The 25708-nt window shown below is 44.9% G+C and overlaps 2 protein-coding genes across 8 annotated transcripts in view; both read left to right on the forward strand.

Annotated features, from left to right (window-relative positions):
- The first annotated feature begins 25 nt into the window (after positions 1-25).
- On the forward strand, positions 26-17105 carry LOC143275464 (integral membrane protein GPR180-like). The gene is made up of 9 exons (XM_076579605.1): positions 26-489; positions 2782-2919; positions 3526-3747; positions 5883-6063; positions 7845-7894; positions 8896-9056; positions 10673-10864; positions 13432-13509; positions 15955-17105. The coding sequence occupies exons 1-9, from the start codon at positions 342-344 to the stop codon at positions 16108-16110; spliced, it is 1326 nt and encodes a 441-aa protein (XP_076435720.1). The 5' UTR covers positions 26-341; the 3' UTR covers positions 16111-17105.
- Positions 17106-24979: 7874 nt separating this feature from the next.
- Positions 24980-25708, forward strand: part of LOC143275511 (glutamate-rich protein 6-like) — a 67258-nt gene continuing 66529 nt past the window's right edge. For all 7 annotated transcript variants that reach the window (XM_076579671.1, XM_076579670.1, XM_076579673.1 and 4 more), the window contains exon 1: positions 24980-25020. The gene's annotated coding sequence lies outside the window, so the exon portion shown is untranslated. The remainder of the gene's footprint in view (positions 25021-25708) is intronic.

The following is a 25708-nucleotide window of genomic DNA, read 5'->3' on the forward strand; positions in this document are numbered from 1 at the left end:
TACGGCATGTACACGTAGAGCTCTCGGCATGGTCTCGTTTCGTTTCATAGATCTCAACGAACTCAGCAGCTTTTAACAGACGAGCATTGCTATCCTCAGTTTATTAACACCACATAAAAATTAAACTAGGGTTGCTCAAGTATCCAGGCTGATTTACGAGACAAAATATCAGCAACAAATTGAAGAACAGCGAAGGGAAAATTTTAACGATGGTGGTGAACGTCGTCAGTTTTTGATGTGTGCTGACTGCTGTTTTCGAGCAGTTGAAATGCGTTAACCTGTGCGTAGCTGATCACAGCAGCTGTCGCCTTTCAGGCTGAAAAAGAGAACCGAAAAGAAGTATGGAGGCTTCGGCGAGTGTTTGGGTGTTGCTGCTATGGCTGTTCAGTGTGTGCAGTGTGTGTGAGTGCCGAACCGTGCAAGGTGTACTGAGTTCTGTGGTGGCCAGATCGGAGAAAGGCCAGTACCTGTCCTCCTTCGCCTTTCATGGTGAGCTTCTGGGACCGTGGACAGTGGTGTTTTGTTGTTTTTTGTTGTTGTTGTTTTGTGTGTGTGTGTGTGTGTGTGTGTGTGTGTGTGTGAGAGAGAGAGAGAGAGAGAGAGTCATCAAAAATATTTTTAATGATGATGGTGGATGTTTAAAGAAAATAGAAGAATGTGTGTGTGTGTGTGTGTGTGTGAGAGAGAGAGAGAGAGAGAGAGAGTGTGTGTGTGTGTGAGAGTGAGTGAGTGAGAGAGAGAGAGAGAGAGAGAGAGAGAGAGAGAGAGTATGTGTGTGTGTGTTCTTCATTATGGCCACCTTCATCACCATGACCATACATGCCCATCACCATTAATTTCCATCACAACGCCCCTCACCCCCACCCCCACCACCATCATTATAATCACATCCATGGTGATTGTCAGTATAATCACTGTTGCCCTTATTATTATTGTGCATGTGGACTTAGTGTTGTTATTATTAATGTTATGGTTGCTTTTTTTATGTTCTTCTTCTTCTTCTTCTTTCCGTTACACAACCAATATCGACTTGCCGATGACTCTGTCGTGGTTCATGCATGTTGGGTATTTTCGGGTCTCCATAACCCATCGAACGCTGACATGGGTTACAGGATCTTTAACGTGCGTATTTGATCTTCTGCGTGCGTATACACACGAAGGGGGTTCAGGCACTAGCAGGTCTGTACATATTTTGACCTGGGAGATTGGAAAAATCTCCACCCTTTACCCACCAGGCGCCGTTACCGTGATTCGAACCAGAGACCCTCAGATTGAAAGAACAACGCTTAAACCACTTGGCTATTGCGCCCGTCAGGCTGGGCAATATATGAAAACCAACTGACTGTGCATTGACAATTTAACTGCCTCAGGTGAAGTATTGACTGTGCATGGAATATTTGACTACAACAGGTGATGTATTGACTATGGATGGAGTATTTGACTGCAACAGGTGATATATTGGCTCCACATTGACTGTCTGCAACAAGTGCGGTTTTGACTGTGCATGGACAATTTGACTGCATCAGGTGAAGTATTGACTGTGTATGGAGTATTTGACGACATCAGGTGAGGTGGCATTGACAGTACATTGACTGACTACGTTAGGTGCGGTGTTGACTGTGGATGGAATATTTGACTACAACAGGTGATATATTGACTCTGGCTGGACAGTTTGACTGCGTCAGTTGAGTTATAGACTGTGTATGGACTATGTGACTGCAACATGTGAGGTATAGATTGTGTATGGACTATTTGACTGCAACGGGTGATGTGTAAATTGTGTATGGACTATTTGACTGCTTCAAGTGAGGTATTGACTATGCATGGACTATTTACCTGGAACAGGTGAGGTATTGACTGTGGATGGACTAATTGACTGGATCACATGAGGTATTGACTCTGTATGGACTGTAACAGGTGAAGTATTGACTATGCATGGACTATTTACCTGTAACAGGTGAGGTATTGAATATGCATGGACTGTAACAGGTGAGTTATTGGTAGTGGAAGGACTATTTGACTGCGACATGTTGAAGTATTGACTGTGCATAAACTATTTGACCACATCTCATCATAGACACAAATTACACCCCAAACACTATCAGATGATAGATCAGCGTCTATGATCAGATGAGGTATGAACTGTGCATGGAGTATTTGACTTGTTCAGGTGGTATATTGATTGTGGATGGAATCATGGACTATTTGACTTTGTCAGGTAAGGTATTGACTGTACATTAACTTACCACAACAGGTGAGGTATTGACTATGTGTAGCCAAGCGCTTAGCTTCAGATAGCGCTCTTAGCTTTCAGATACTGCTTCTCTTGCTGTGTCACAAGCAGTGTGTGTGTGTGTGTGTGTGTGTGTGTGTGTTGTCCCAGAGGCTGACATTTTGCTACGTATGGCTGCACTGTTTTATCTCTTTTTCTTTTCTTTTTTTTTTTTTTCTTTTTTTTCTGCCCCATCATCTGCACCGTTTCAGTGGCATTACTCCCACGCCGCTCATTTAGATTCCCCCCATATACAGCCACACCCGGGTTCGTCTGTCGCAGTTCCAGCATCGGCAGTCCACAGGGGTCTTTTTCTTTTTCTTTTCTTCTTCTCAACTTCTAAATAACTATTGTAAATAAAACAATAGGAAAACCCTTTTGTGACTAGCCTCTATAAAATGTTCCTGGCCTGTGCGTGGGGATTCTTGTCTATCCTTTAATACAGTAAATCATTATAAACCACTCGGGTACACGGCTGCATATGTAAAGGACTATTTTGACTGCATCAGGTGAGGCGGTGGTGAACGTGACGCTGAACGCCACGTCACTGTCGCGTGGTCGTCTGTTGCTGTACCACATGGAGGACTGGAGAGACGCCTCAGAGGATTGGGACTGTGCACGTCGACTGGGGAAAGCAAGGCTGGTTTGTAAGTGCCTTCATATTCAGGGACATTTTGATTGCCTGTCTGTCTTGTTTTCGCTTTCTGGTGACGGTAATTTTCTTCTTGTTTTTCATGGAAGAGACTTGATTTTTTTTTTAGTTATCTGGGAGAAGCAAGGTTGATTTGTAAGTGCTGTCATATTCAGGACAGCTCAGCTCACAACACAGCACAGCACAGCACAACACATCACAACTTAGCACAGCACAACACAACACAACACAACACAATACAACACAACACAGCACAGCACAACACAGCTCAGCACAACACAATAAAACAGCACAGCACAGCACAGCACAGCACAACACAGCACAACACAACACAACACAACACAGCACAACACAACACAATAAAACACAGTAAAACACAGCACAACACAGCACAACATAACATAACACAACACAACAAAACACAACAGAACACAGCACACAACACAGTACAGCACAGCACAACACAATAAAACACAACACAACTTGCAACACACCACACCACAGCACAGCACAACACAGCACAGCACAGCACAGCACAGCACAGCACAGCACAACACAACACAGCACAACTCACAACACAGCTACTGTGTGCGTGTTTCAGACCTGCTGAACAGCAACGAGAGCCAGGTGAGCGTGCCGCACTCGTCCTACCCCCGCATCTGGCACATTATCTATGCGGACGAGTTCACTTGCGTGGAGGGGGAGCAGGACGTGCTGACGGGGCTGATGGCGATGACGCCGGAGTGTCTCCGGTACCGGCTGGTGATGCTGAACCCTGACGCCCTGGGGAACCCCCTCGAGCACTTCGGGGACGAGGAAACAGGTACACACACCCATGCACGCACGCGCGCACACACATTCACATACTGGCATGCATTCACAGTACTCTGTCAATCTGAGGGTCCCGGGTTCGAATCACGGTGACGGTGCCTGGTGGGTAAAGGGTGGAGATTTTTTTTATGATCTCCCAGTTCAACATATGTGCAGACCTGCTTAGTGCCTGAACCCCCTTCGTGTGAAAATGCAAGCAGAAGATCAAATACGCACGTTAAAGATCCTGTAATCCATGTCAGCGTTCGGTGGGTTATGGAAACAAAAACATACCCAGCATGCACACCCCCGAAAACGGAGTATGGCTGCCTACATGGCGGGGTAAAAACAGTCATACACGTAAAAGCCCACTCGTGTACATACGAGTGAACGTGGGAGTTGCAGCCCACGAACGCAGAAGAAGAAGAAGAAGTTCACCGTACTTTCTTTTCCCTCCCTCGATTTTTTTTTCCTACCCTTGTCTAATATCACTTATAGTGAAAAGACGTTAATCTAAAGAACGAACGAACGAATGAGACAGGTACTGCTGTTAGGGTTGTTATAGAACACAGGTAGCGCTGTTATTGTTATCATCGAACACAGTTACCACTGTCCTAGAACACAGTGAAGTACCAGTGTTAGAGTACACAGGTGGCAATGTTAGAGTTGTCATAGAACATGGGTAGAACTGTTATTGTTGTTATAGAATACAGGGCAGCCCCCTTGGATGAGGAGACAGGTACCACTGTTTGGTTTGTCATAGAATGCAGGTAAGACTGTTATTGTTGTCATACAACTTTCTTTCTTTTCTTTTTTCAAAATATTTTGTGTTTTTCTGTTGTTGTTGTTTTTTTTTTCCCTAAAACTCAGAATTATCTTCCTCTGATTAGGAGTTATCTCATCCTGTCAACATTGAACTAATCATAATTATATTCTCCATTTATTTTCCTTCAAGAAAAAAAATTCCTTTTACATACTTCAGAGCATTTGCCATTTACAAGGAAGTAAGCGTAACTAAACGACTGGCTGGATGTTTGATCAAACAGTTACCCCTAAACTGCGGAGATATCCGCAGTCAGAAGTGAAAGGCTTAACTCACTCTGGACGATTAGTTCTCTCCCTTGCTTTTCCCTACAGACGACCCATTTGTTAGGGTTAGGAAAAAAAATCACAAAAAATACAAAACTTAAAGTAACTGAATGAAACTCACTGTATTTGACCCACTGACCCCTCTCCTCATGTCATGTGAACGCCCACCACCCTCCCTTTTCACTGCTCTCAGAAGCTGAGTCACTTTCAGTACCTTCTTGATGGTTGCTTTCTTCACTGCAGATACTTTATTCAACGTCTTCATCATCCTCGTCGATGTCGAAACCTTCAGTTTGAAGCATTTCAATCGCTTCAGCAGCGGTAATAGCTACTGTCGTGATCTAGTTTGCACCAAAAATTTCCACTTGTATCGCCTGCGATGCCATTTTCAATACGTATGCAGATTAGTTTGTCGTGTGGGGTCGTGAACTCTCTGGCTCGCTGTGGAGTGTGTTGTTACGGAATTGCATGAAGAAACTTACCATTCGACCCTTGACACATTCACGGTGTAGCTGCAATTTTTATGCTGCCCCATGAGGAAAATGTGGAAAAAATGTTAATTGTCGAAACCGCTATAGCGTTCCGTCGTCTGGAACGCTACTTTACGTCAGGAACGCTATAGCGTTTCATCATTCAGAGTGAGTTAAAAAACAGAAGCTAAATTCACCCTGTGTAGGATGTGGTGGTGGTCTCCACTCTGGGAGGGACGCTCACTCAGTCTGGCTCCGCGACTAAGCCATTATTGTCGTTAGTAGGGGGCTTAGTAGGTGGTGTCCTAAGTACGTTAAATCAGAACAGGCACCACTGAACACCACCGAAGTGACTCAGCAGCAGTGCAGGGTCTCCTCTGGTGTGTGGCCTCCTGGCGACCTAACATCAATGGTTCCCTGTGGACTGCCGACGCTGGAACTGCGACGGATGAACCTGGGTGTGGCTGTGTATGGGGAAATCTAAATGAGCGGCGTGGGAGTAATGCCACTGAAACGGTGAAGATGATGGGGCAGCAAAAAAAAAAAAAAAAAAAAAAAAAAAATCACCGTGTGTGTGATTTCTGCCTAGGTCTGCTGAAGTTCTACCAGCTGTTGACTGTGGCGTACTTCGTGGTGGCGTGTGCCTTCGCCCCTCGGCTGCACCAGACGCTGAGCAAAGGGGGTCCGATGCAGCTGGTGATCCAGCTTCTGACTCTGTCCGTGGGACTGCAGGCCTTGGGCGCTCTGCTCATGGTCATACACCTCAGCAGGTACGCACCTGTCATGATTATACACTTCTGCAGGTACGCACCTGTCCTCATGGTCATACACCTCAGCAGGTACGCACCTGTCATGATTATACACTTCTGCAGGTACGCACCTGTCCTCATGGTCATACACCTCAGCAGGTACGCACCTGTCCTGATTATACACTTCTGCAGGTACACACCTCTCCTCATGGTCATACACCTCAGCAGGTACGTACCTGTCATGATTATACACTTCTGCAGGTACGCACCTGTCCTCATGGTCATACACCTCAGCAGGTATGTACCTGTCATGATTATACACTTCTGCAGGTACGCACCTGTCCTCATGGTCATACACCTCAGCAGGTACGTACCTGTCATGATTATACACTTCTGCAGGTACGCACCTGTCCTCATGGTCATACACCTCAGCAGGTACGCACATTCTTCTTTCATTCTGTTCAGTTTCTACTTCTCTCTTCTCCTTTCATTCCGTTCAGAGTGTTAGTCTTTCTTCTTCCTTCTTTTTTCATTCCGTTCAGAGTGTATTTCTCCTTGATTCCTCCTTTCATTCCATTAAAAGTGTTGGTCAGTCTTTCTCCTTTCTTCTCTTTTCATTTCGTTCAGAGTGTATTTCTTCTTGATTCCTTCTTTCATTCCGTTCAAAGTGTTAGTCAGTCTTTCTGCATACTTCATTCTTTCATTCCGTTCAAAGTGTTAGTCAGTCTTTCTGCATACTCCATTCTTTCATTCCGTTCAAAGTGTTAGTCAGTCTTTCTTCATACTTCATTCTTTCATTCCGTTTAAAGTGTTAGTCAGTCTTTCTTCATACTTCATTCTTTCATTCCGTTTAAAGTGTTAGTCAGTCTTTCTTCATACTTCATTCTTTCATTCCGTTTAAAGTGTTAGTCAGTCTTTCTGCATACTCCATTCTTTAATTCTGTTCAAAGTGTTAGTCAGTCTTTCTGCATACTTCATTCTTTCATTCCGTTTAAAGTGTTAGTCAGTCTTTCTTCATACTTCATTCTTTCATTCCGTTCAAAGTGTTAGTCTTTCTGCTTACTTCATTCTTTCATTCCGTTCAGAGTGTTAGTCAGTCTTTCTCCTTCCTACTCCTCCTTTCATTCTGTTCAAAGTGTTGTCTTTCTCCTTCCTTCTTATTTCATTCCGTTCAGAGTGTATTTCTCCTTGATTCGTCCTTTCATTCCGTTCGAAATGTTTGTCTTTCTCCTTCCTTCTCCTCCTTTCATTCCGTTCAAAGTGTTAGTCTTTCTCCTTCCCTCTCCTCCTTTCATTCCATTCAAAGTGTTAGTCTTTCTCCTTCCTTCTTATTTCATTCCGTTCAGAGTGTATTTCTCCTTATTCCTCCTTTCATTCCGTTCAAAGTGTTAGTCTTTCTCCTTCTCTCTCCTCCTTTCATTCCGTTCGAAATGTTTGTCTTTCTCCTTCCTTCTCCTCTTTTCATTCCGTTCAAAGTGTTGGTCAGTCTTTCTCCTTTCTTCTCTTTTCAATCCGTTCAGAGTGTATTTCTCCTTGATTCCTCCTTTCATTCCGTTCAAAGTGTTAGTCAGTCTTTCTCCTTCCTACTCCTCCTTTCATTCCGTTCAAAGTGTTGTTCTGTCTGTCTTTTTTCATCTGTTATCTTCATTACATTTTACTTCTTTGTTCGTGGGCTGCGACGTCCACGTTCACTTGCATACACCAGTGGGCTGTTAGTTTATGACCGTTTTTACCCCAGCCTTGTAGGCAGCCATACTCCGTTTTCGGGGGGTGTTCTGAAAGTGGATTGTTGTCTGTGTCAGGTATTCCAAGGACGGCACTGGGTCCCCAGCTCTGGAACTTGTATCAGAATGTGAGTATCTGGTGTGTGTATGTGGAGACATGCATTGGTGACCATTGTATTGTATTGTGCTGCTGTTTTGTCAGAACTGATTTTTTGTGTGTGAAATTCAGGATGCTCTCCCCAGGGAGAGTGTGTAGCTACACTTAGAGCGCTACCCCCTTTTTTTTTGTATTTTTTTCTGCCTGTAATATTATTTGTTTTCCTGTCAAAGAGGATTTTTCAATAGGGACAACACTTTTGCTGCTGTGGGTTCTTTTACGTGCGCTAAGTGCATGCTGCATGGACCTCCGTTTATCATCACATCCGAATGACTTGTGGACAGACCAGCACTTAAGGTCGAGTGGAGGTGTTCAAGATGTTGTTCCATTTCACAGTGCTGATGATGTTGGTGATGATGATGATGATGGTGATGATGATGTTGCTGCTGCTGCTGCTGCTGATGTTGCTGATTATGACAATGTTGCTGACCTGATGATGTTGCTGATGATGTTGCTGATTATGACGATGTTGCTGATAACGATGTTGCTGACCTCATGATGTTGCTGATGAAGATGATGATGATGTTGCTGACCTGATGATGTTGCTGACCTGATGATGTTGCTGATGAAGATGATGATGATGGCGGTGTTGCAGATGAAGATGCTGCTGCTGCTGATGTTGCTGATTATGACGATGTTGCTGACCTCATGATGTTGCTGATGATGAAGTTGATGATGATGACGATGTTGCTGATGAAGATGATGTTGATGATGCTGTTGCAGATGAAGATGCTGTTGCTGATGATGTTGCTGATTATGACGATGTTGCTGATAATGATGTTGCTGATTATGATGATGTTGCTGATTATGATGATGTTGCTGATAACGACGATGTTGCTGATAACGATGTTGCTGATAACGATGTTGCTGATAACGATGTTGCTGATAATGTTGCTGATAACGATGTTGCTGATAGCGATGTTGCTGATGACAATGTTGCTGATAACGATGTTGCTGACGACGATGTTGCAGTGTTCAACGTGTTGTCCCAGTTCACCATGCTGCTGATGTTGCTGAGTCTCTCCCTGGGGTGGACGCTGGCCTCAGCTCACTCCGTCTGCCGCTATTCCCACTTCCGCTCCCTGGCCCAGAGACCTGCAGCCCACCTGGTGGGCGTTCTGGGACTGCTGCAGGTGAGGTGTGGGGCACCTGCGCCGGTTTGGCTCGGCTCGGCTCTGTGTGTGTTGAGGAGGAAGTTGGCAGAGTGGTTAAGACGCTCAGCTGCCAATACAGAGAGTCCGTGAGGGTGTGGGTTCGAATTCCCGCTCTGTCTCCCTTTCTCCCAATTTTTGACTGGAATATCAAACTGAGCGTCTAGTCTTTCGGATGAGACAATAAACCGAGATCCTGTATGCAGCACGCACTTGGTGCACTGAAAAAGAACCCATGGCAACGAGAGTGTTGTCCTCTGGCAAAATTATGTAAAAAAAAAAAAAAAATCCACTCTGATAGGTACACAAACATATAAGCATGCGCTCAAGGCCTGACAAGCGTGATGGGTTACGCTGCTGGTCAGGCATCTGCTTAGCAGATGTGGTGTAGCGTATATGGATTTGTCCGAGCGCAGTGACGCCTCCTTGAGTAACTGAACTGTGCTGGTTTGGGTCGGAAGCTGCTCTGTGTGTACGCATGTGCGTATACACACTGTGGCGCACTCAGTTGCGGAGACACAGATGAAGACTCAGACAGGCAAGCATACAGACAGACACACATGCATGCACGCACATGCGCGCACACACACAGAGAAACATACACGTACACACACACACACACACACACACACAGAGTATAAAAGACAGCTGCCAGTGCTACATACAATACAATGCAATACAGTACAGTGCAATCCCATGCAGTGCAGTGCAATACAGACACATAGTATAGAAGACAGGACAGCTAATGCAATACAATGCAATACAATGCAATACAACACAATGCAATGCTATGCAATGCAATGCAAAGTAATATAATGCAATGCAATGCAGTGCATTACTATACATGTTACAGGGCCTGCTGTTCCTACTGTTCCAGTAGTAAGGCCATGGCCGCCAACAGTACTACATGCGATACAAAACAGTGTCACTATGCATGATACAGGGCCTACTGTTTCATGTTGGAAGAAAGTGAAGACCACGACAGTGGAAAGTACTACGTACAATACACTGCAATACATGGTACAGGGCCTACTGTTCCTGTAGGAGCAATAGGAAGGCCACGACAGCCTGAAGTACTACTCACAATACAATACGTTACTATGCATGGTACAGGGCCTACTCTTCCAAGAGATACAGTTTGAAGGCCAGGACAGCTGCCAATACAATACAATACAATACAGTACAATACAATACAATATAATTCAATTCAATACAATACATTGCTATACATGGTACAGGGCCTACTCTTCCAAGAGATACAGTTCGAAGGCCAGGACAGCCGGCAATACAATATAATACAATACAATGCAGTACAGTACAGTACAATATAATGCATTGCAATGCAATGCAATGCAATACATTGCAATACATGGTACAGGGCCTACTCTTCCATTGGGTACAGTTTGAAGGCCAGGACAGCCACCAATACAATACAATACAATACAATACAAAACAATACAATACTTTACAATACCATACAATACAATACATGGTACAGGGCCTACTCTTCCTACAGGCACACTTGGAAGGCCAGGACAGCCACCACTATAAGACAATACAATGCAATACAATACAATCTCATTCTATACATGGTGCAGGGCCTGCTTTTCCTGTGGGAGCAGTACGAAGGTCAGGACAGCCGGCAGTACTACGCCCACAGGAGCATGCTGGGAGTGGGGCTGGTGGTCCTGAGGATTTCATTGGCCGCTCTCCTGGCCTGGAACCTGCATGCCACCATCCGTGCCGAGCGCAGCGGACTGAAGCGAGAGTTCTACACCAGTTTCATGAAGGTGAAACATGTTTCTTTATTGTATTCTGTTGTGTTACTGTTTTGTCTGTCACAGCAGATTTGTCTGTGTGAAATTCGGGCTGCTCTCTCCGTAGGGAGAGCGCTGTCACTGCACTGAAAGTGCCACCCTTTTCTTTTTTTTCTTTTTTTTTCTGTCTGCTATTTTATTTGTTTCTTTTTAATTGAAGTGGATTTTTCTACGGATTTTTCCGCCAAGGCCATTCCTTTAGTTGCAGTGGGTTCTTTTATGCTGGACATAGGACCTCAGTTTTATCATCTCATTCGAATGACTAGCGTCCTGACCACCACTCAAGGTCTAGTGGAGGGGGGAAAATACTGGTGACTGTGGGATTTGAACCAGTGCGCTCAGGTTCTCTCGCTTCGCAGGTGGACGCTTTACCACCAGGCCAACACTCCACTCTTAAGTGAGAGTTCTGCACCAGTTTTATGGAGGTGAAAGGTGGTCCCCCTTTAGGTGAAAGATAGTTGGGCCTTTTGCTGTTTCTATGATGGCTTCTTTTCCTGTTTATCATTGTGTTACTCGGCGCAATAGCCAAGTGGTTAAAGCGTTGGACTTTCAATCTGAGGGTCCCGGGTTTGAATCACGGTGACGGCGCCTGGTGGGTAAAGGGTGGAGATTTTTACGATCTCCCAGGTCAACACATGTGCAGACCTGCTAGTGCCTGAACCCCCTTCGTGTGTATATGCAAGCAGAAGATCAAATGCGCACGTTAAAGATCCATAACCCACCAAACGCAGACATGGATTACAGGATCTTTAACGTGCGTATTTGATCTTTTGCTTGCATATAAACACGAAAAGGGGGTTCAGGCACTACACATATGTTGGCCTGGGAGATCCGAACCCAGGACCCTCAGATTGAAAGTCCAATGCTTTAACCACTGGGCTCTTGTGCCCTTCCAGTGAAAGAGTCAAAGTGTTGTGTGGCATGGTTGTCCAACGCTTTAACCCTTTGAGCCCTGACCACTGCTTTACCGGTGGTGGGGAGGGGTGGCATAATGCCTGGCCACCGGTTGAGCAGGTGCGTAAACACTTGCGTCGTGTTTTGCTATTGGTTGACTTATATTGAAGAGCCAATCAAACCCAAATGAAGCGTGCAGAGTCTCAACCTGACACGCCTCCTTTGATCAACTGATTCTGCATGCTCAGATTCATTTTCAACATCACTATCTGTAGCAAAATCATCCGATTCGAATTCCACCTCACTATCAGAATAATCATTGTCATATTCTACTTCCGATAAATCATCAAGCATATCAATTACTTGCTGCGTTGTGTACAGTTGTGTTCTCGCACGTTTTGTCCCTGATTTCTGCCCTGACAGGCCAGGTTGAGACTCTGCACGCTTCAAGTGTTTACGCACCGCTCAACTGGTGACCGGGCATTATGTCATTTTTCTCTGCCACCGGTAAAGCGGTGGTCAGGGCTCAAAGGGTTTAATACCATTTATTTGCAAATTTCGGCTCAGGAGCTCAGGCAGAAGGGTTAAAATTGCTCAGGAGCTCAGGGCTCAAAGGGTTAACCACTGGGCGATTGCGCCCGTCCGGTGAAAGAGTCAAAGTGTTGTGTGGCATGGTTGTCCAACGCTTTAACCGCTGGGCGATTGCACCCGTCCGGTGAAAGAGTCATTGTTGTGTGGCGTGGTTGTGAGGTGACAAGAGTTGTGTTGTATGGTGGCAGTGTTGTGTGGCATGGTTGTGAGGTGACAAGAGTTGTGTTGTATGGTGGCAGTGTTGTGTGGCGTGGTTGTGAGGTGACAAGAGTTGTGTTGTATGGTGGCAGTGTTGTGTGGCGTGGTTGTGAGGTGACAAGAGTTGTGTTGTATGGTGGCAGTGTTGTGTGGCGTGGTTGTGAGGTGACAAGAGTTGTGTTGTATGGTGGCAGAGTTGTGTGGCGTGGTTGTGAGGTGACAAGAGTTGTGTTGTGTGGTGGCAGTGTTGTGTGGCGTGGTTGTGAGGTGACAAGAGTTGCGTTGTATGGTGGCAGTGTTGTGTGGCGTGGTTGTGAGGTGACAAGAGTTGCGTTGTATGGTGGCAGTGTTGTGTGGCGTGGTTGTGAGGTGACAAGAGTTGTGTTGTATGGTGGCAGAGTTGTGTGGCGTGGTTGTGAGGTGACAAGAGTTGTGTTGTGTGGTGGCAGTGTTGTGTGGCGTGGTTGTGAGGTGACAAGAGTTGCGTTGTATGGTGGCAGTGTTGTGTGGCGTGGTTGTGAGGTGACAAGAGTTGCGTTGTATGGTGGCAGTGTTGTGTGGCGTGGTTGTGAGGTGACAAGAGTTGTGTTGTATGGTGGCAGAGTTGTGTGGCGTGGTTGTGAGGTGACAAGAGTTGTGTTGTATGGTGGCAGTGTTGTGTGGCATGGTTGTGAGGTGACAAGAGTTGTGTTGTGTGGTGGCAGTGTTGTGTGGCGTGGTTGTGAGGTGACAAGAGTTGTGTTGTATGGTGGCAGTGTTGTGTGGCATGGTTGTGAGGTGACAAGAGTTGTGTTGTATGGTGGCAGTGTTGTGTGGCGTGGTTGTGAGGTGACAAGAGTTGTGTTGTATGGTGGCAGTGCTGCATGCTGTGGTTCCTGTGTTATCCTGTCCTCATCCTCTTCACCAGACTTTTCTCCGAGTATCTACGCTATAAGGTCAGTTCTTTTATGATGTGTGTGTGTGTTTGTGTGTGTTTGTGTGTGTTTGTTTGTGTGTGTGTGTGTGTGTGTGTGTGTGGTTTTGTGTGTGTGTGTGTGGTTGTGTGTTTGTGTGTGTGTGTGTGTGTGGTTGTGTTTGTGTGTGTGTGGTTGTGTTTGTGTGTTTATGTGTGTGTGTATGTTTGTGTGTGTGTGTGTGTGTGTGGTTGTGTGTGTGTGTGTGTGTGTGTGGTTGTGTTTGTGTGTGTGTGGTTGTGTTTGTGTGTTTATGTGTGTGTGTATGTTTGTGTGTGTGTTTATGTGTGTGTGTGTGTCTGTGTGTGTGGTTGTGTTTGTGTGTGTATGTGTGTGCATGTGTGCGTGCGTGTGCATGCTTGCGTGGGTGTGGTGTGTGTGTGTGTGTGTGAGGTGATCACGATGGGTGTTTTACAGGTGATCACGATGGGGGGGTTGCTGTGTGTTTTACAGGTGATCATGATGGGGGGGTTGCTGTGTGTTTTACAGGTGATCACTATGGGAGGGTTGCTGTGTGTTTTACAGGTGATCATGATGGTTGGGTTGCTGTGTGTTTTACAGGTGATCACTATGGGTGGGTTGCTGTGTGTTTTACAGGTGATCACTATGGGAGGGTTGCTGTGTGTTTTACAGGTGTGTTTTACAGGTGATCATGATGGGTGGGTTGCTGTGTGTTTTACAGGTGATCACTATGGGAGGGTTGCTGTGTGTTTTACAGGTGATCACGATGGGTGTTTTACAGGTGATCATGATGGGTGGGTTGCTGTGTGTTTTACAGGTGATCACTATGGGAGGGTTGCTGTGTGTTTTACAGGTGATCATGATGGGGGGTGTTGCTGTGTGTTTTACAGGTGATCATGATGGGGGGGTTGCTGTGTGTTTTACAGGTGATCATGATGGGGGGGTTGCTGTGTGTTTTACAGGTGATCATGATGGGGGGGTTGCTGTGTGTTTTACAGGTGATCACTATGGGGGGGTTGCTGTGTGTTTTACAGGTGATCACGATGGGTGGGTTGCTGTGTGTTTTACAGGTGATCATGATGGGTGGGTTGCTGTGTGTTTTACAGGTGATCACGATGGGGGGGTTGCTGTGTGTTTTACAGGTGATCACTGTGGGTGGGTTGCTGTGTGTTTTACAGGTGATCATGATGGTTGGGTTGCTGTGTGTTTTACAGGTGATCACTATGGGTGGGTTGCTGTGTGTTTTACAGGTGATCACGATGGGGGGGTTGCTGTGTGTTTTACAGGTGATCATGATGGGGGGGTTGCTGTGTGTTTTACAGGTGATCATGATGGGGGGGTTGCTGTGTGTTTTACAGGTGATCATGATGGGTGGGTTGCTGTGTGTTTTACAGGTGATCACGATGGGGGGGTTGCTGTGTGTTTTACAGGTGATCACGATGGGGGGGGGTTGCTGTGTGTTTTACAGGTGATCACGATGGGCGGGTTGCTGTGTGTTTTACAGGTGATCATGATGGGTGGGTTGCTGTGTGTTTTACAGGTGATCACTATGGGGGGGTTGCTGTGTGTTTTACAGGTGATCACGATGGGTGGGTTGCTGTGTGTTTTACAGGTGATCATGATGGGTGGGTTGCTGTGTGTTTTACAGGTGATCACTATGGGTGGGTTGCTGTGTGTTTTACAGGTGATCATGATGGGGGGGTTGCTGTGTGTTTTACAGGTGATCACGATGGGGGGGTTGCTGTGTGTTTTACAGGTGATCATGATGGGTGGGTTGCTGTGTGTTTTACAGGTGATCACGATGGGGGGGTTGCTGTGTGTTTTACAGGTGATCATGATGGGTGGGTTGCTGTGTGTTTTACAGGTGATCATGATGGGGGGGTTGCTGTGTGTTTTACAGGTGATCATGATGGGGGGGTTGCTGTGTGTTTTACAGGTGATCATGATGGGTGGGTTGCTGTGTGTTTTACAGGTGATCATGATGGGTGGGTTGCTGTGTGTTTTACAGGTGATCACGATGGGGGGGTTGCTGGGTGTTTTACAGGTGATCACTATGGTTGGGTTGCTGTGTGTTTTACAGGTGATCACGATGGTTGGGTTGCTGTGTGTTTTACAGGTGATCACGATGGGGGGGTTGCTGTGTGTTTTACAGGTGATCACGATGGGGGGGTTGCTGTGTGTTTTACAGGTGATCACGATGGGGGGGTTGCTGGGTGTTTTACAGGTGATCACGATGGGGGGGTTGCTGTGTGTTTTACAGGTGATAATGATGTGTTTTACAGGATAACGATGTGTTTTACAGGTGATAACGATGTGTTTTACAGGTGATAACGATGTGTTTTACAGGTGATAACGATGGGGGTGTTGCTGTGTGTTTTACAGGTGATCACGATGTGTGTATTACAGGTGATGATGACGGGGGTGTTGACGTGTGTGTTTTACAGGTGATAACGATGTGTTTTACAGGTGATAACGATGGGGGTGTTGCTGTGTCAGTCAGCGGCGGGCGTGTTCCTGTATCGTCTCTTCCTGTCCCGCAGTCTCTACTGGGAGGTGTCCGCCCTCTCCAGTTCCCTCCCCTTGCGCTTCGACCGCAGCTTCGGGCTCAAGATGTACTCCTGATGACACCAGGGGGCGCTGTGCTCCCGATGACACCAGGGGGCGCTGTGTTCCTGATGACGCCAGGGGGCACTGTGCTGTTGATGACACTAGGGGGCGCTGTGCTCCTGATGACACCAGGGGGCGCTGTGCTCCTGATGACACTAGGGGGCGCTGTCCAGCAGTGCACTCTTGATGACTCCAGGCGTCGGTGTCTAGCTGCCATGGGTGTAGGAAATATGAGTGGGGGAAGGAGCGTCATCAAAAGTGACACCTCAAAACAAAACAAAAACGGGGGAAAAAAAAAAAAAAGTAGAAAAGGTTGGAAGGGGAATAAAAACAGCAACAACAACCAAACACACAAACAAACAAACGAAAATTAAAACTCCAAAACTACAACCAAAATAAAACAAAGGGAGTGACGACAAGAACTGAATAAGCAACTTGATCGTTAACGCCATGGCAATACCCAGCTCATCCAAACTAGCAGCAATACCGGCCTTGCGGAAAGTCCGAAACAGTCTGAGACTGGAGTTAGCCCTCTCCTTGGTCATGTCACATGTTTGCTGTGCCGTGTGAAGAATACACTGTTGTGTTTGATATTATAGTTTGCCATGCTATATTACGAAAACAAACTGTTCAGCGACTCAGAAGAAAAGAGGAGACTTTTCTCAGGTAATCACTTGTGTTCGAATCCCACAGCTGACATGTCTGATACATGGCACACACCATGGTCGTGTGCTTTGTGAAGTGCCCATGAACTGTGTGTGGAGTGGGTTGCCAGATCAGCAGTGCAGGAAAAAAAAAAGAAAAAACAAAGCAGTAGAAATGGTGAATTATTATGCAACTGTTGATGGGAACTAACCACACTGTGGGTAATTTCTTCTTCTGCGTTCACTCATCATACACGAGTGGGCTTTTACGTGTATGACCGTTTTTACCCCGCCATGTAGGCAGCCATACTCCGTTTTCGGGGGTGTGCATGCTGGGTATGTTCTTGTTTCCATAACCCACCGAACACTGACATGCATTACGGAATCTTTAACGTGATCTGCTTGCATATACACACGGAGGGGGTTAAGGCACTAGCAGGTCTGCACATATGTTGACCTGGGAGATCGTAAAAATCTCCACCCTTCACCCACCAGGCGCCGTCACCGTGATTTGAACCCGGGACCCTCAGATTGACAGTCCAACGCTTTAACCACTCGGCTATTGCGCCTGTCACTGTGGGTAACAAAGCCGAGTGTCCTCACAGAAAAAAAGGACAGAAGATGAAGAAGTATTACAAAATGTTATTGTCAGCAGGAGGCTTAGTAGGTGATGTCCTAAGAATGCTAAATCATAACAGACACTACCGAACACCACCAAAGTGACTCAGCAGCAGTGCAGGGTCTCCTCTGGTGTGTGGCCTCCAGGTGACCTATCATTGATGGTTCTCTGTGGACTGCCAGCACAGGGACTGCGATAGACGAACCAGGGTGTGGCCGTGTGTGGGGGACTCGGAATGAACAATGCCACTGAAACGGTGCAGATGATGGGGCAGCACAAAAAAAAAAAAAAAAAAAAGAAAAGAAGAAGAAGAAGAAAAAAAAAAGAAACATCACAAGAACACATACCTAACCATGAGCCGTCATTTTTTTGTCGTTGTATTTTTTGTATTTCTTTTCACCACAACAGATTTCTCTGTGTGAAATTCGGTCTGCTCTCCCCATGGAGAGCGCGTCGCTACACTTCAGCGCCACCCTTTTTTTTTTGGTGCATTTTTTCCTGCGTTCAGTTTTATTGGTCACACAGTCCATGAAGATCTGTTGGGTTTAATCAAAAAAAAAAAAAAATCCTCCCAAAACAACACAAAACAAAGAGGAAAAGAAAAGAAAAAAAAACAACAACAAAAAACCCCACAAAAACCCAACAACCTCAAAACAGCTGACGATGTTTTCATGAAGATTGTTGTCAGCAGAGCCACACTGTGTGAGCCAGATATCAGCGCCATGGGCCCTCATCATGGACATTCAAGGAGATAACACCAAAACTGTTGATAAAAAAAAAAAAAAAAAATCATGTTTCTAAAGCGTTAGTTTTCAAAAGACTTCAGTCCACAGGCCTTATCATTGCCAAGACCCCAGTCAGACCGCACAGGGGTCGTGTCAGTGTTCTGCGCACATGTGGTTCGTCCGTCGGGATCGACGAGGACCATCTAGTCATCCTGGGGGTGGGTGGGTTGGGCTCTGTGGGCGCACAGATGACTGGTCAGGCCAATCTGCGCCCGGAAGGTTCTGATGCAGTGTGGACAGGGGATGGTGGTGGCTGTCGGGGACTTGCTGGCACTGCTTTTCCTGGCCTGTCTGCGTTGCTCTGCTGCAGCGATTCTGTTGGCCTCACAGGATTTGGCGCCTTTGTGGACAGCTGAACGCCACTTTGGTCTGTCCATTGCATTCAGCTCCCATGTGTCGTGGCTGATGTTGAAGGCCTTCAGAGAAGCTTTCAGAGTGTCTTTGAAGCGCTTCTTTTGGCCTCCATGGGAACGCTTGCCATGTTGGAGTTCACCGTACAGCAGTTTCTTGGTCTGGCATGCGAACTACATGGCCTGCCCAGTGCAGCTGGGCCTGCATCAAGATGGTGTAGATGCTGGGCAAGTTTGTACAAGGTGCCACGTGAACAGTGTATGATGTTGTGAGGTGACCCCGGCAGTCATCACCAGCAGTGAAACAGTGAACGCAGTGAAGCGAAATCGTTTCAGACATGTCAAAAGGGTCCAGCGAAACATGCTGGTGGAGACACTGTAAATTTGTTGTAATATTCACCCGTGTCCCCAGACTAGTGACTCGCTGTTGGGGTAGATGTGTGGGGTGGTGAGGTGTGGGTGGGGAATGGGTGTGGGGTTGGTGTGGTGGTGTGTGGGGTGGGGGGGGTTATAAGTGTGGGGTGGTGTGTGGTGTGTGAATGGGAGTTGAGTGTAGGGTGGTGTGTGGGTGGGGGATGGGTGTGGGGTGGTGTGTGGGTGGGGGTTGAATGTGGGGTGGTGTGTGGGTGGGGGTTGAGTGTGGGGTGGTGTGTGGGTGGTGGTGAGGTATGGATGGGGTGTGGTGTGCGGGATCAGTGTAGGTCAGTGTGTGGTGTGTGGGTGGAGAAGTGTGTGTTGGAGAATTCCTGATGAATGTGTGTGTGCTTCCTTCTTTCATCTGGTTTGGTTTCTGTCTCCACTTTAGTCAGAGTGTGTGTGTGTGTGTGTGTGTGTGTGTGTGTGTGTGTGTCTAGCTAGGGTGTGTTGTGTGTGTGTGTGAGGGGGGGGGAGGGATTTATATGTGTGTGTGTGTGTGTGTCTATCTGGGGCATTGTGTGTGTGTGTGTGTGGAGGGGGGGGGGGAAGGGATTTGTATGTGTGTGTGTGAGTGTGTGTGTGTGTGTCTGTCTGGGGTGTGTTGTGTGTGTGTGTGTGTGTGTGTGTGTGAGGGGGGGGGGGAATGGGGGGGGATTTGTATGTGTGTCTGTCTGTCTGGGGTGTGTTGTGTGTGTGTGTGTGTGTGTGTGTGGGGGGGGGTGATGGATGGGGGCAGGGGGATTTGTATGTGTGTGTGTGTGCAGAAGGAAGGCGGGTCTGAATAGCACACACCCCTATTGCATATACATATACCTATGTGTTCATTGCTCTTTGAGTCTCAAAGCCTGACTAAGCACGTTGGGTTATGCTGCTGGTCAGGCATCTGTCTGCTTAGCAGATGCGGTGTAGCGTATATGGGTTTGCTCGAACGCAGTGATGCCTCCTTGAGTAACTGAACTGAACTGAACTGAACTGGTCTTTGAGTAAGCAGGTGTTTTGACACAGAGAGAGAGAGAGACATCAGTGATTTACCTGTGTGTTCATTGGTCTGTGAGTGTGTTGCACAGAGAGACATGGTCTTGTGCAGTCTCAGTGCTGTCAGCACCGTGGAAAGAACACACACACACACACACACACACACCTGTGTGTATGCCACCGTAGCGTTACTAATGCAGTGCTCGCCTGTCTCAGTTTTTGCTGAATATTTATGTAATATATATGTATATATATTTCTTTGAGTTGTGCTGGAGATGTTTCAGACTGGTGTGTTGTCTTTGGTGTGATAGACTAACCGTGCCAAGAACTTGAACTCTGTGTGTAACCAGCTGAGTGGAGTGGAGTGGGTGGGTGGGGTGGAGTTGAGTGGTGGGGTGGTGGGGTGGTGGATAGGGAGGTAGACGACAAGTCAGCAGACTGCTTTTGAAGTGAAAATATTCCATGCCTGTGGTGCGAGTCATGCCAGACTGTCTTACCTGTCTGTCATGATTTGTCAGTGGTGTGTGTGGCACGGAGCTCCGAAGAAAAAACCTGCACCTGCCGAGGCCGTTCAACATGTGGCAGTATCTGCACCTGTGGGGAAGGGACTGCACAACTCCTCCTCACTAAAAAAACAGTCACCTGTGCTGGTCAGGCAATCAGGCTACATTTTCCCTTGCATCACCTGTGGGAAGTGCTGCGCATCCAGAATTGGCCTCTTCTCCCATATGAGGACACACACCGACAGATAAGCCTGCCTGCCAACTCATCTGTCGGACTGACGGGAGACTCTAAGTGTGGCACCCTCCTCTTCTCCCCCCCCCCCCCCCCTCGCTTCCGCCTGATGTGCCGTGGTCCTGTGTCCGTCCCTATATAAGCTGTTCAGTTTATGGCTTTCTTCTCATCATCATTTACCGATTTTCTCAGGCATTAATGAAATATCATTTATTTATTTATTTACTTATTTATTCATACATTCATTCATTTATTTGTTTATCTATTTATATATTTTCATATCATTTTTATTCATCTGCTGATGTTTTTGTTTCTATTTTCTTTGATTGTTGACATATTTATTGTTTGTTTTATTATTTGTGTATATTAAGAAAATTCAAAAAACTTTTTTTTTATTTCAGCTTTTAAGCCCAAAATGTGGCACAGAAGTTGAAATGATAACTGATCATAGCGGATGATGCAAGGGAAATAATTAACATTGCAGCCTTTATCCTTGTTTTACAGGTCAAAAGTGAGTGGTATAATTCCCCTTCCACGTAGGCTTGAAAGCACTGTGATCTTTTTCACATGTAGAATGACAGATGCTATGTCTGAAAGCAACCGTAACCTTTTCACCTGCAGATTAACAGATACTAAGCCCTGGAAATTGTATGGGTTTTGTTCTCTTTCCTTTGCACATCTATAATCACTCTGTCTCCATCTGTGGTTGCTGAAACAAAATTAAACACACAGCCTATTCCTGCTTGGCACATCTGTACTGTCTTTGTTTGGACAGTTCTCAGTTGGGGGGTTTCTTGTTTGGCATAAGTTGGACCTTGAAGAGATGACCTTGGGGGGCTGGGGAAAATGTCCTGTGAAATTTTGTGACATCTGTTATTATTTGCATTCTTGTTGGTGGTGTGTTGTTGGTAGTTCTTAAGTGTCTGTGGAGAATTTTAGTTTTGTTTGGTAATGTTTCAAGTTTCAGGAAAACTTTCAATGCAAATTTGCAAAAAATTCAAATATTTTCACTGCCATACAGAGTAGTTTAAACCTAGAATGACAGACTGGCATTCGGTGTCAGTAATTTAGTTTAAGTTAAAAAAAAGAATGAAGTGCTTGCATTTATGCAAGTGTCCTACAATATCATTTTAACGCTTTTGTTGGAGTTTAGAAAGAAAGCATTAGCAATGTATCCAGAATGTAAATGTTCTGTGGTATCAGTTCCCAAAAGTTCTGGTACTGTCAGTTGTGTTGTGTACTTTAAAAACTGATCTGTCAAATGCATAGCTGAAATAAATATGGTTGAAGAAATACTAAAGGTGGTTGGAGACTTTTTTTTTGTTTTTTTTGGTCAGATATACATGAATTGTTTCCCTTTGGTGGGGTGCACAGATTGTGCAGCAGACAAGGTTTGTGAGAGTGAATGTTTAGGTAAGTAGTGGGTAGGGGGGAGTGCTGGAAGGAGGGCGTTGTGGCGGGGGTGCCAGGGGCCATCAATAGGATGCCTGCCTGTCACTTCTCGTCCCCTCTGATCCAGTTAGTGGGCAGGAGGGAGAGTGTGAATGTGATTGGAGTAAATGTTTACCTGCAAGATGTCTTCCAAACAGGTATAAAATCAATCCACATAGAACTTTTTTTTTTTTTTTTTTTTTTTCAAGCAACTGGTTTGCGGAAACCCCCCAATATGTGGCAAAATAATCAACGTGTTGATTGTGGCTACACAACAGAAGAAGAAGAAGAAGGTTTGGAATCAAGAAAAGAGGGAAATATTGATTTGGGATGAGTGAAGTGTTCGGTAAGTGAGTGGAAAGGATGGGGAATTATAGTGAGGGAGGGGGTGTTCATTGATCAGGGTTTGTTTCAGTTAACTTGTTTTGGTTAAAAAAAAAAAAATTATTTACTTCATTCTTTTATTTTTCAGAGCCAAACTTTTTCATAACCTGTCCATCAGTCTCCATCGATTTCATTACTGATTATTTCTGGTTGTCTTTATATATTTTTGTCAAAGGGTAGTAGATGAATTTGTGCAACCCTGTGTTTGCATTTTTGTTCACTCTTGCGTATAATGTAAAAGTTGTTTTCAGTTATATGTATATATCGGTCTCATATCTGAATGTCTGTTGATCATATCTTGTTATGTTAACTTGCTGATGCATATCCTCCTTTAGCATTTAACATTAACTCATCCAGGGTTGTATTGGTTCAGTTGTGTGTCTGTCTCCTTGTACAGATTGAAAAGAATGGAACATTTCTTTATGAAGTTGTGGAAGAATTTTGAAACAATAAGATATCATTATAAAATATCTACATGAAAGAAAAGGAGCTGTGAAAAGGTGAAAGTTCAGTAACGCTGAAAGAAACAAAACAAGAGAGGCAAGGCCTTCAAGACTCACCTGTGATAAATTAAGTCCCCTAGCATTAATTACAGAGCAATTTCCCTTTTTTACTATCTGCACCAAAACGTTTGCAAAATAAATAAAAATTCCATGCTTAGCAAAAGAAGTTCCTGTTTGAACAAAAAATGATAATAATGACTCCTCTTGTTGTTGTGTCAGAGTAAGAGGTCAAAGTGCCAAGTTTAGAGAATACAAAAAATATAAATATAACAGTAAATGCAGTTTGCATATAATTAGGCTTCATTCTTTATTTTTTTGTGCCCATCCCAGAGGCGCAATATTGTTTTAAACAAGATGACTGGAAAGAACTGAATTTTTCCTATTTTTATGCCAAATTTGGTGTCAAGTGACAAAGTAGTTGCAGAGAAAATGTCAATGTTAAAGTTTACCACAGACACACAGGCACACACACAGACAACCGAACACCGGGTTAAAACATACTCACTTTGTTTACACAAGTGAGTCAATGAACTGCTCTTATCAGTTTTATACATACCTTGGGACACCTTCACAAAAACTAGGTGCTGGTTGCTATTGAAACAGACTGAAGGAGTTTAATTTATTCTGTGTTGTGTTTGACAGTCCTGAAATATGATCCTTTTCTCTGATGAAATGACAGGAATGTTTGATGTTTCTGTTGAGTCTTTGCCTTGACCTGGGTCACATAACGCATTCTGCCCAATCGTAAGTCAGTGTTCTATTCACTGCAGACCGCTACCACTGTGGCCAAAAAGAGTTGCATGTGTAAACACTGTTGTTTTGTGCTTGTTGAGTTGTTCTGGTAAAAAGAGTTATAAAACCTGTTGTTCTGTGCATGTTGAGTTCGTCTGACTTGTACATGTTATGTCTTCCTCTCAGTCAATATCATTGTTGTACAGAAAGTTTGATATCAGCTGTTCACTTCCCCCCCCCCCAAATGTTACCTTTTCATGCTGTCATTAAAAAATATATATATATGTCATTGTGCTTTGATAATGGCTTGTTGCATGCCATGTGTATGTGAATGGTCAAATTGACTTCAAACTGACCCAGTAAAGAAATTCACTGACTGCCATTTAATGTGTGGGTTTCTTCTGTTGTTTGTTTACTTTCAGGAAATCCCCCCCCCCCTTTTTTTTCTATCCCTTTATTTTTCCCTCTCTCATTCTCTCTTATCTGTCTATCCAGTGATGCTATAATGTACATTACAGTGCTTTTTGTTTCCTGATGTCACTGCCTGTCTATCTGTTCTTTCTCTCTTTTCCTCTCTGTGTGTGTGTGTGTGTCTGGGGCTCTGTGTGTGGGGGGGGGGGGGGGTAGGCAGGGGGTAGGTGGGTCTGTGTTTTCTGGGGCTGTGTGTGTGTCTGGGTCTGTGTTAGTAGTGATAGTAGCCTGCCGGAAAACCCACTTAGAGTAGGACTAGATTTTCATCCTCACTAATAGGTCTGTCGCTTTCTGTAGCTTGTTTTTCTTTCATCGCAACCCAACAAAAACGGCGTAAAAATCAAATTGATGATTGTGGCCGTCAACGCAGTGAAAGTGAAAGTGTTTGTGTCTATGTGCATTTTTCTCACCGAGGGTAGTTTTTGACACGCAATTCATCAATGAATAACAACCTATATCTATCCATCTGTCTCTGTCGGTCTCGGTCTCTCTTTTTCTCTCTGCATATTTCACTCACAAAGGAAGGTAATCTACTCATAATTTTACCCACGTGTATGGTCTCCCTTTAAGTGGAGTTTGCACGATTTCTGTTCTTGAAATTTAATCGGGTTATGTAATTGTATGCTTAGCATGAATTATTCAAGCCCATCACAGAAAAAACAAACAAACAGAGAAAATAATTTTATTTGTTGTTATGATTTATTACAGTAATAAAAAGCCAGAAGGATCCTTTCATATCAGTCTGAAGAAAAGTTGGGGGGGTCATAAATCTGGTCCACCTATCAAAATGTTAGATTGTGGTCACGTGACGGTCGCTACCAACAGCATAACACTTTCCAACATGGCCGACTGATCAGGCAAACACACCTAATACGAAAGGTAAATGTTGATATAGTCGCTTGAACCATACACTCTGTCGTCATATAGCTACATGCAGGGTGGGTAGATACATTCAGTCTGCCCGCTGTGGCAATCAGGTTCCAAAATGGAGTACGATTCGTTAAAGGAAAAGCGACAAGAAACTCGTAAGTTTTGTGAAGTTCAAACAAGAAGACACTGAATTGTTTTTCGACAAAGATGTCCTATGTCGATCAGAGATGATACATTTAAGAGAATCGTGAAAAAGATATAACAACTAGGTCTGTTTCGAAGCTACGAAGAGCTACGTGAAATATGGTGGTGGCTTGGCATAACGTTAAGTTCAGGCTTGTTTCTTGGAGAATAAAGCCCATTAAACTTTTAAAGGCCTAAGTTTTGGCAGGAACAAATAGAAATAATCATTTATATTTCATTGTATGAAGTAATATGTTCATTGTAAAAACAAATCACTTAAAGTTTCTGTCATGTTTCCTTTGGTAGTGGTTGCATTGCGATTATGGTGGAGTGGCTTTTTTCCCCCCTGTGATAATGTACACCAGGGAAGACAGGTTTTTGTTTGTTTGTTTGTTTGTTTTTTTTTTTTGTTTTGTTTTGTTTTTTTACTTTGCTGAGACATGCATAAAAAACATTTTGAATTTGCTCCATGCTCATGTGCATACACCAGGGTGTTTATTTTTTTTCAAGTGAT

The sequence above is a fragment of the Babylonia areolata genome, chromosome 30 (genome assembly GCF_041734735.1).
Source record: "Babylonia areolata isolate BAREFJ2019XMU chromosome 30, ASM4173473v1, whole genome shotgun sequence".
Lineage (NCBI taxonomy): Eukaryota > Metazoa > Mollusca > Gastropoda > Neogastropoda > Buccinidae > Babylonia > Babylonia areolata.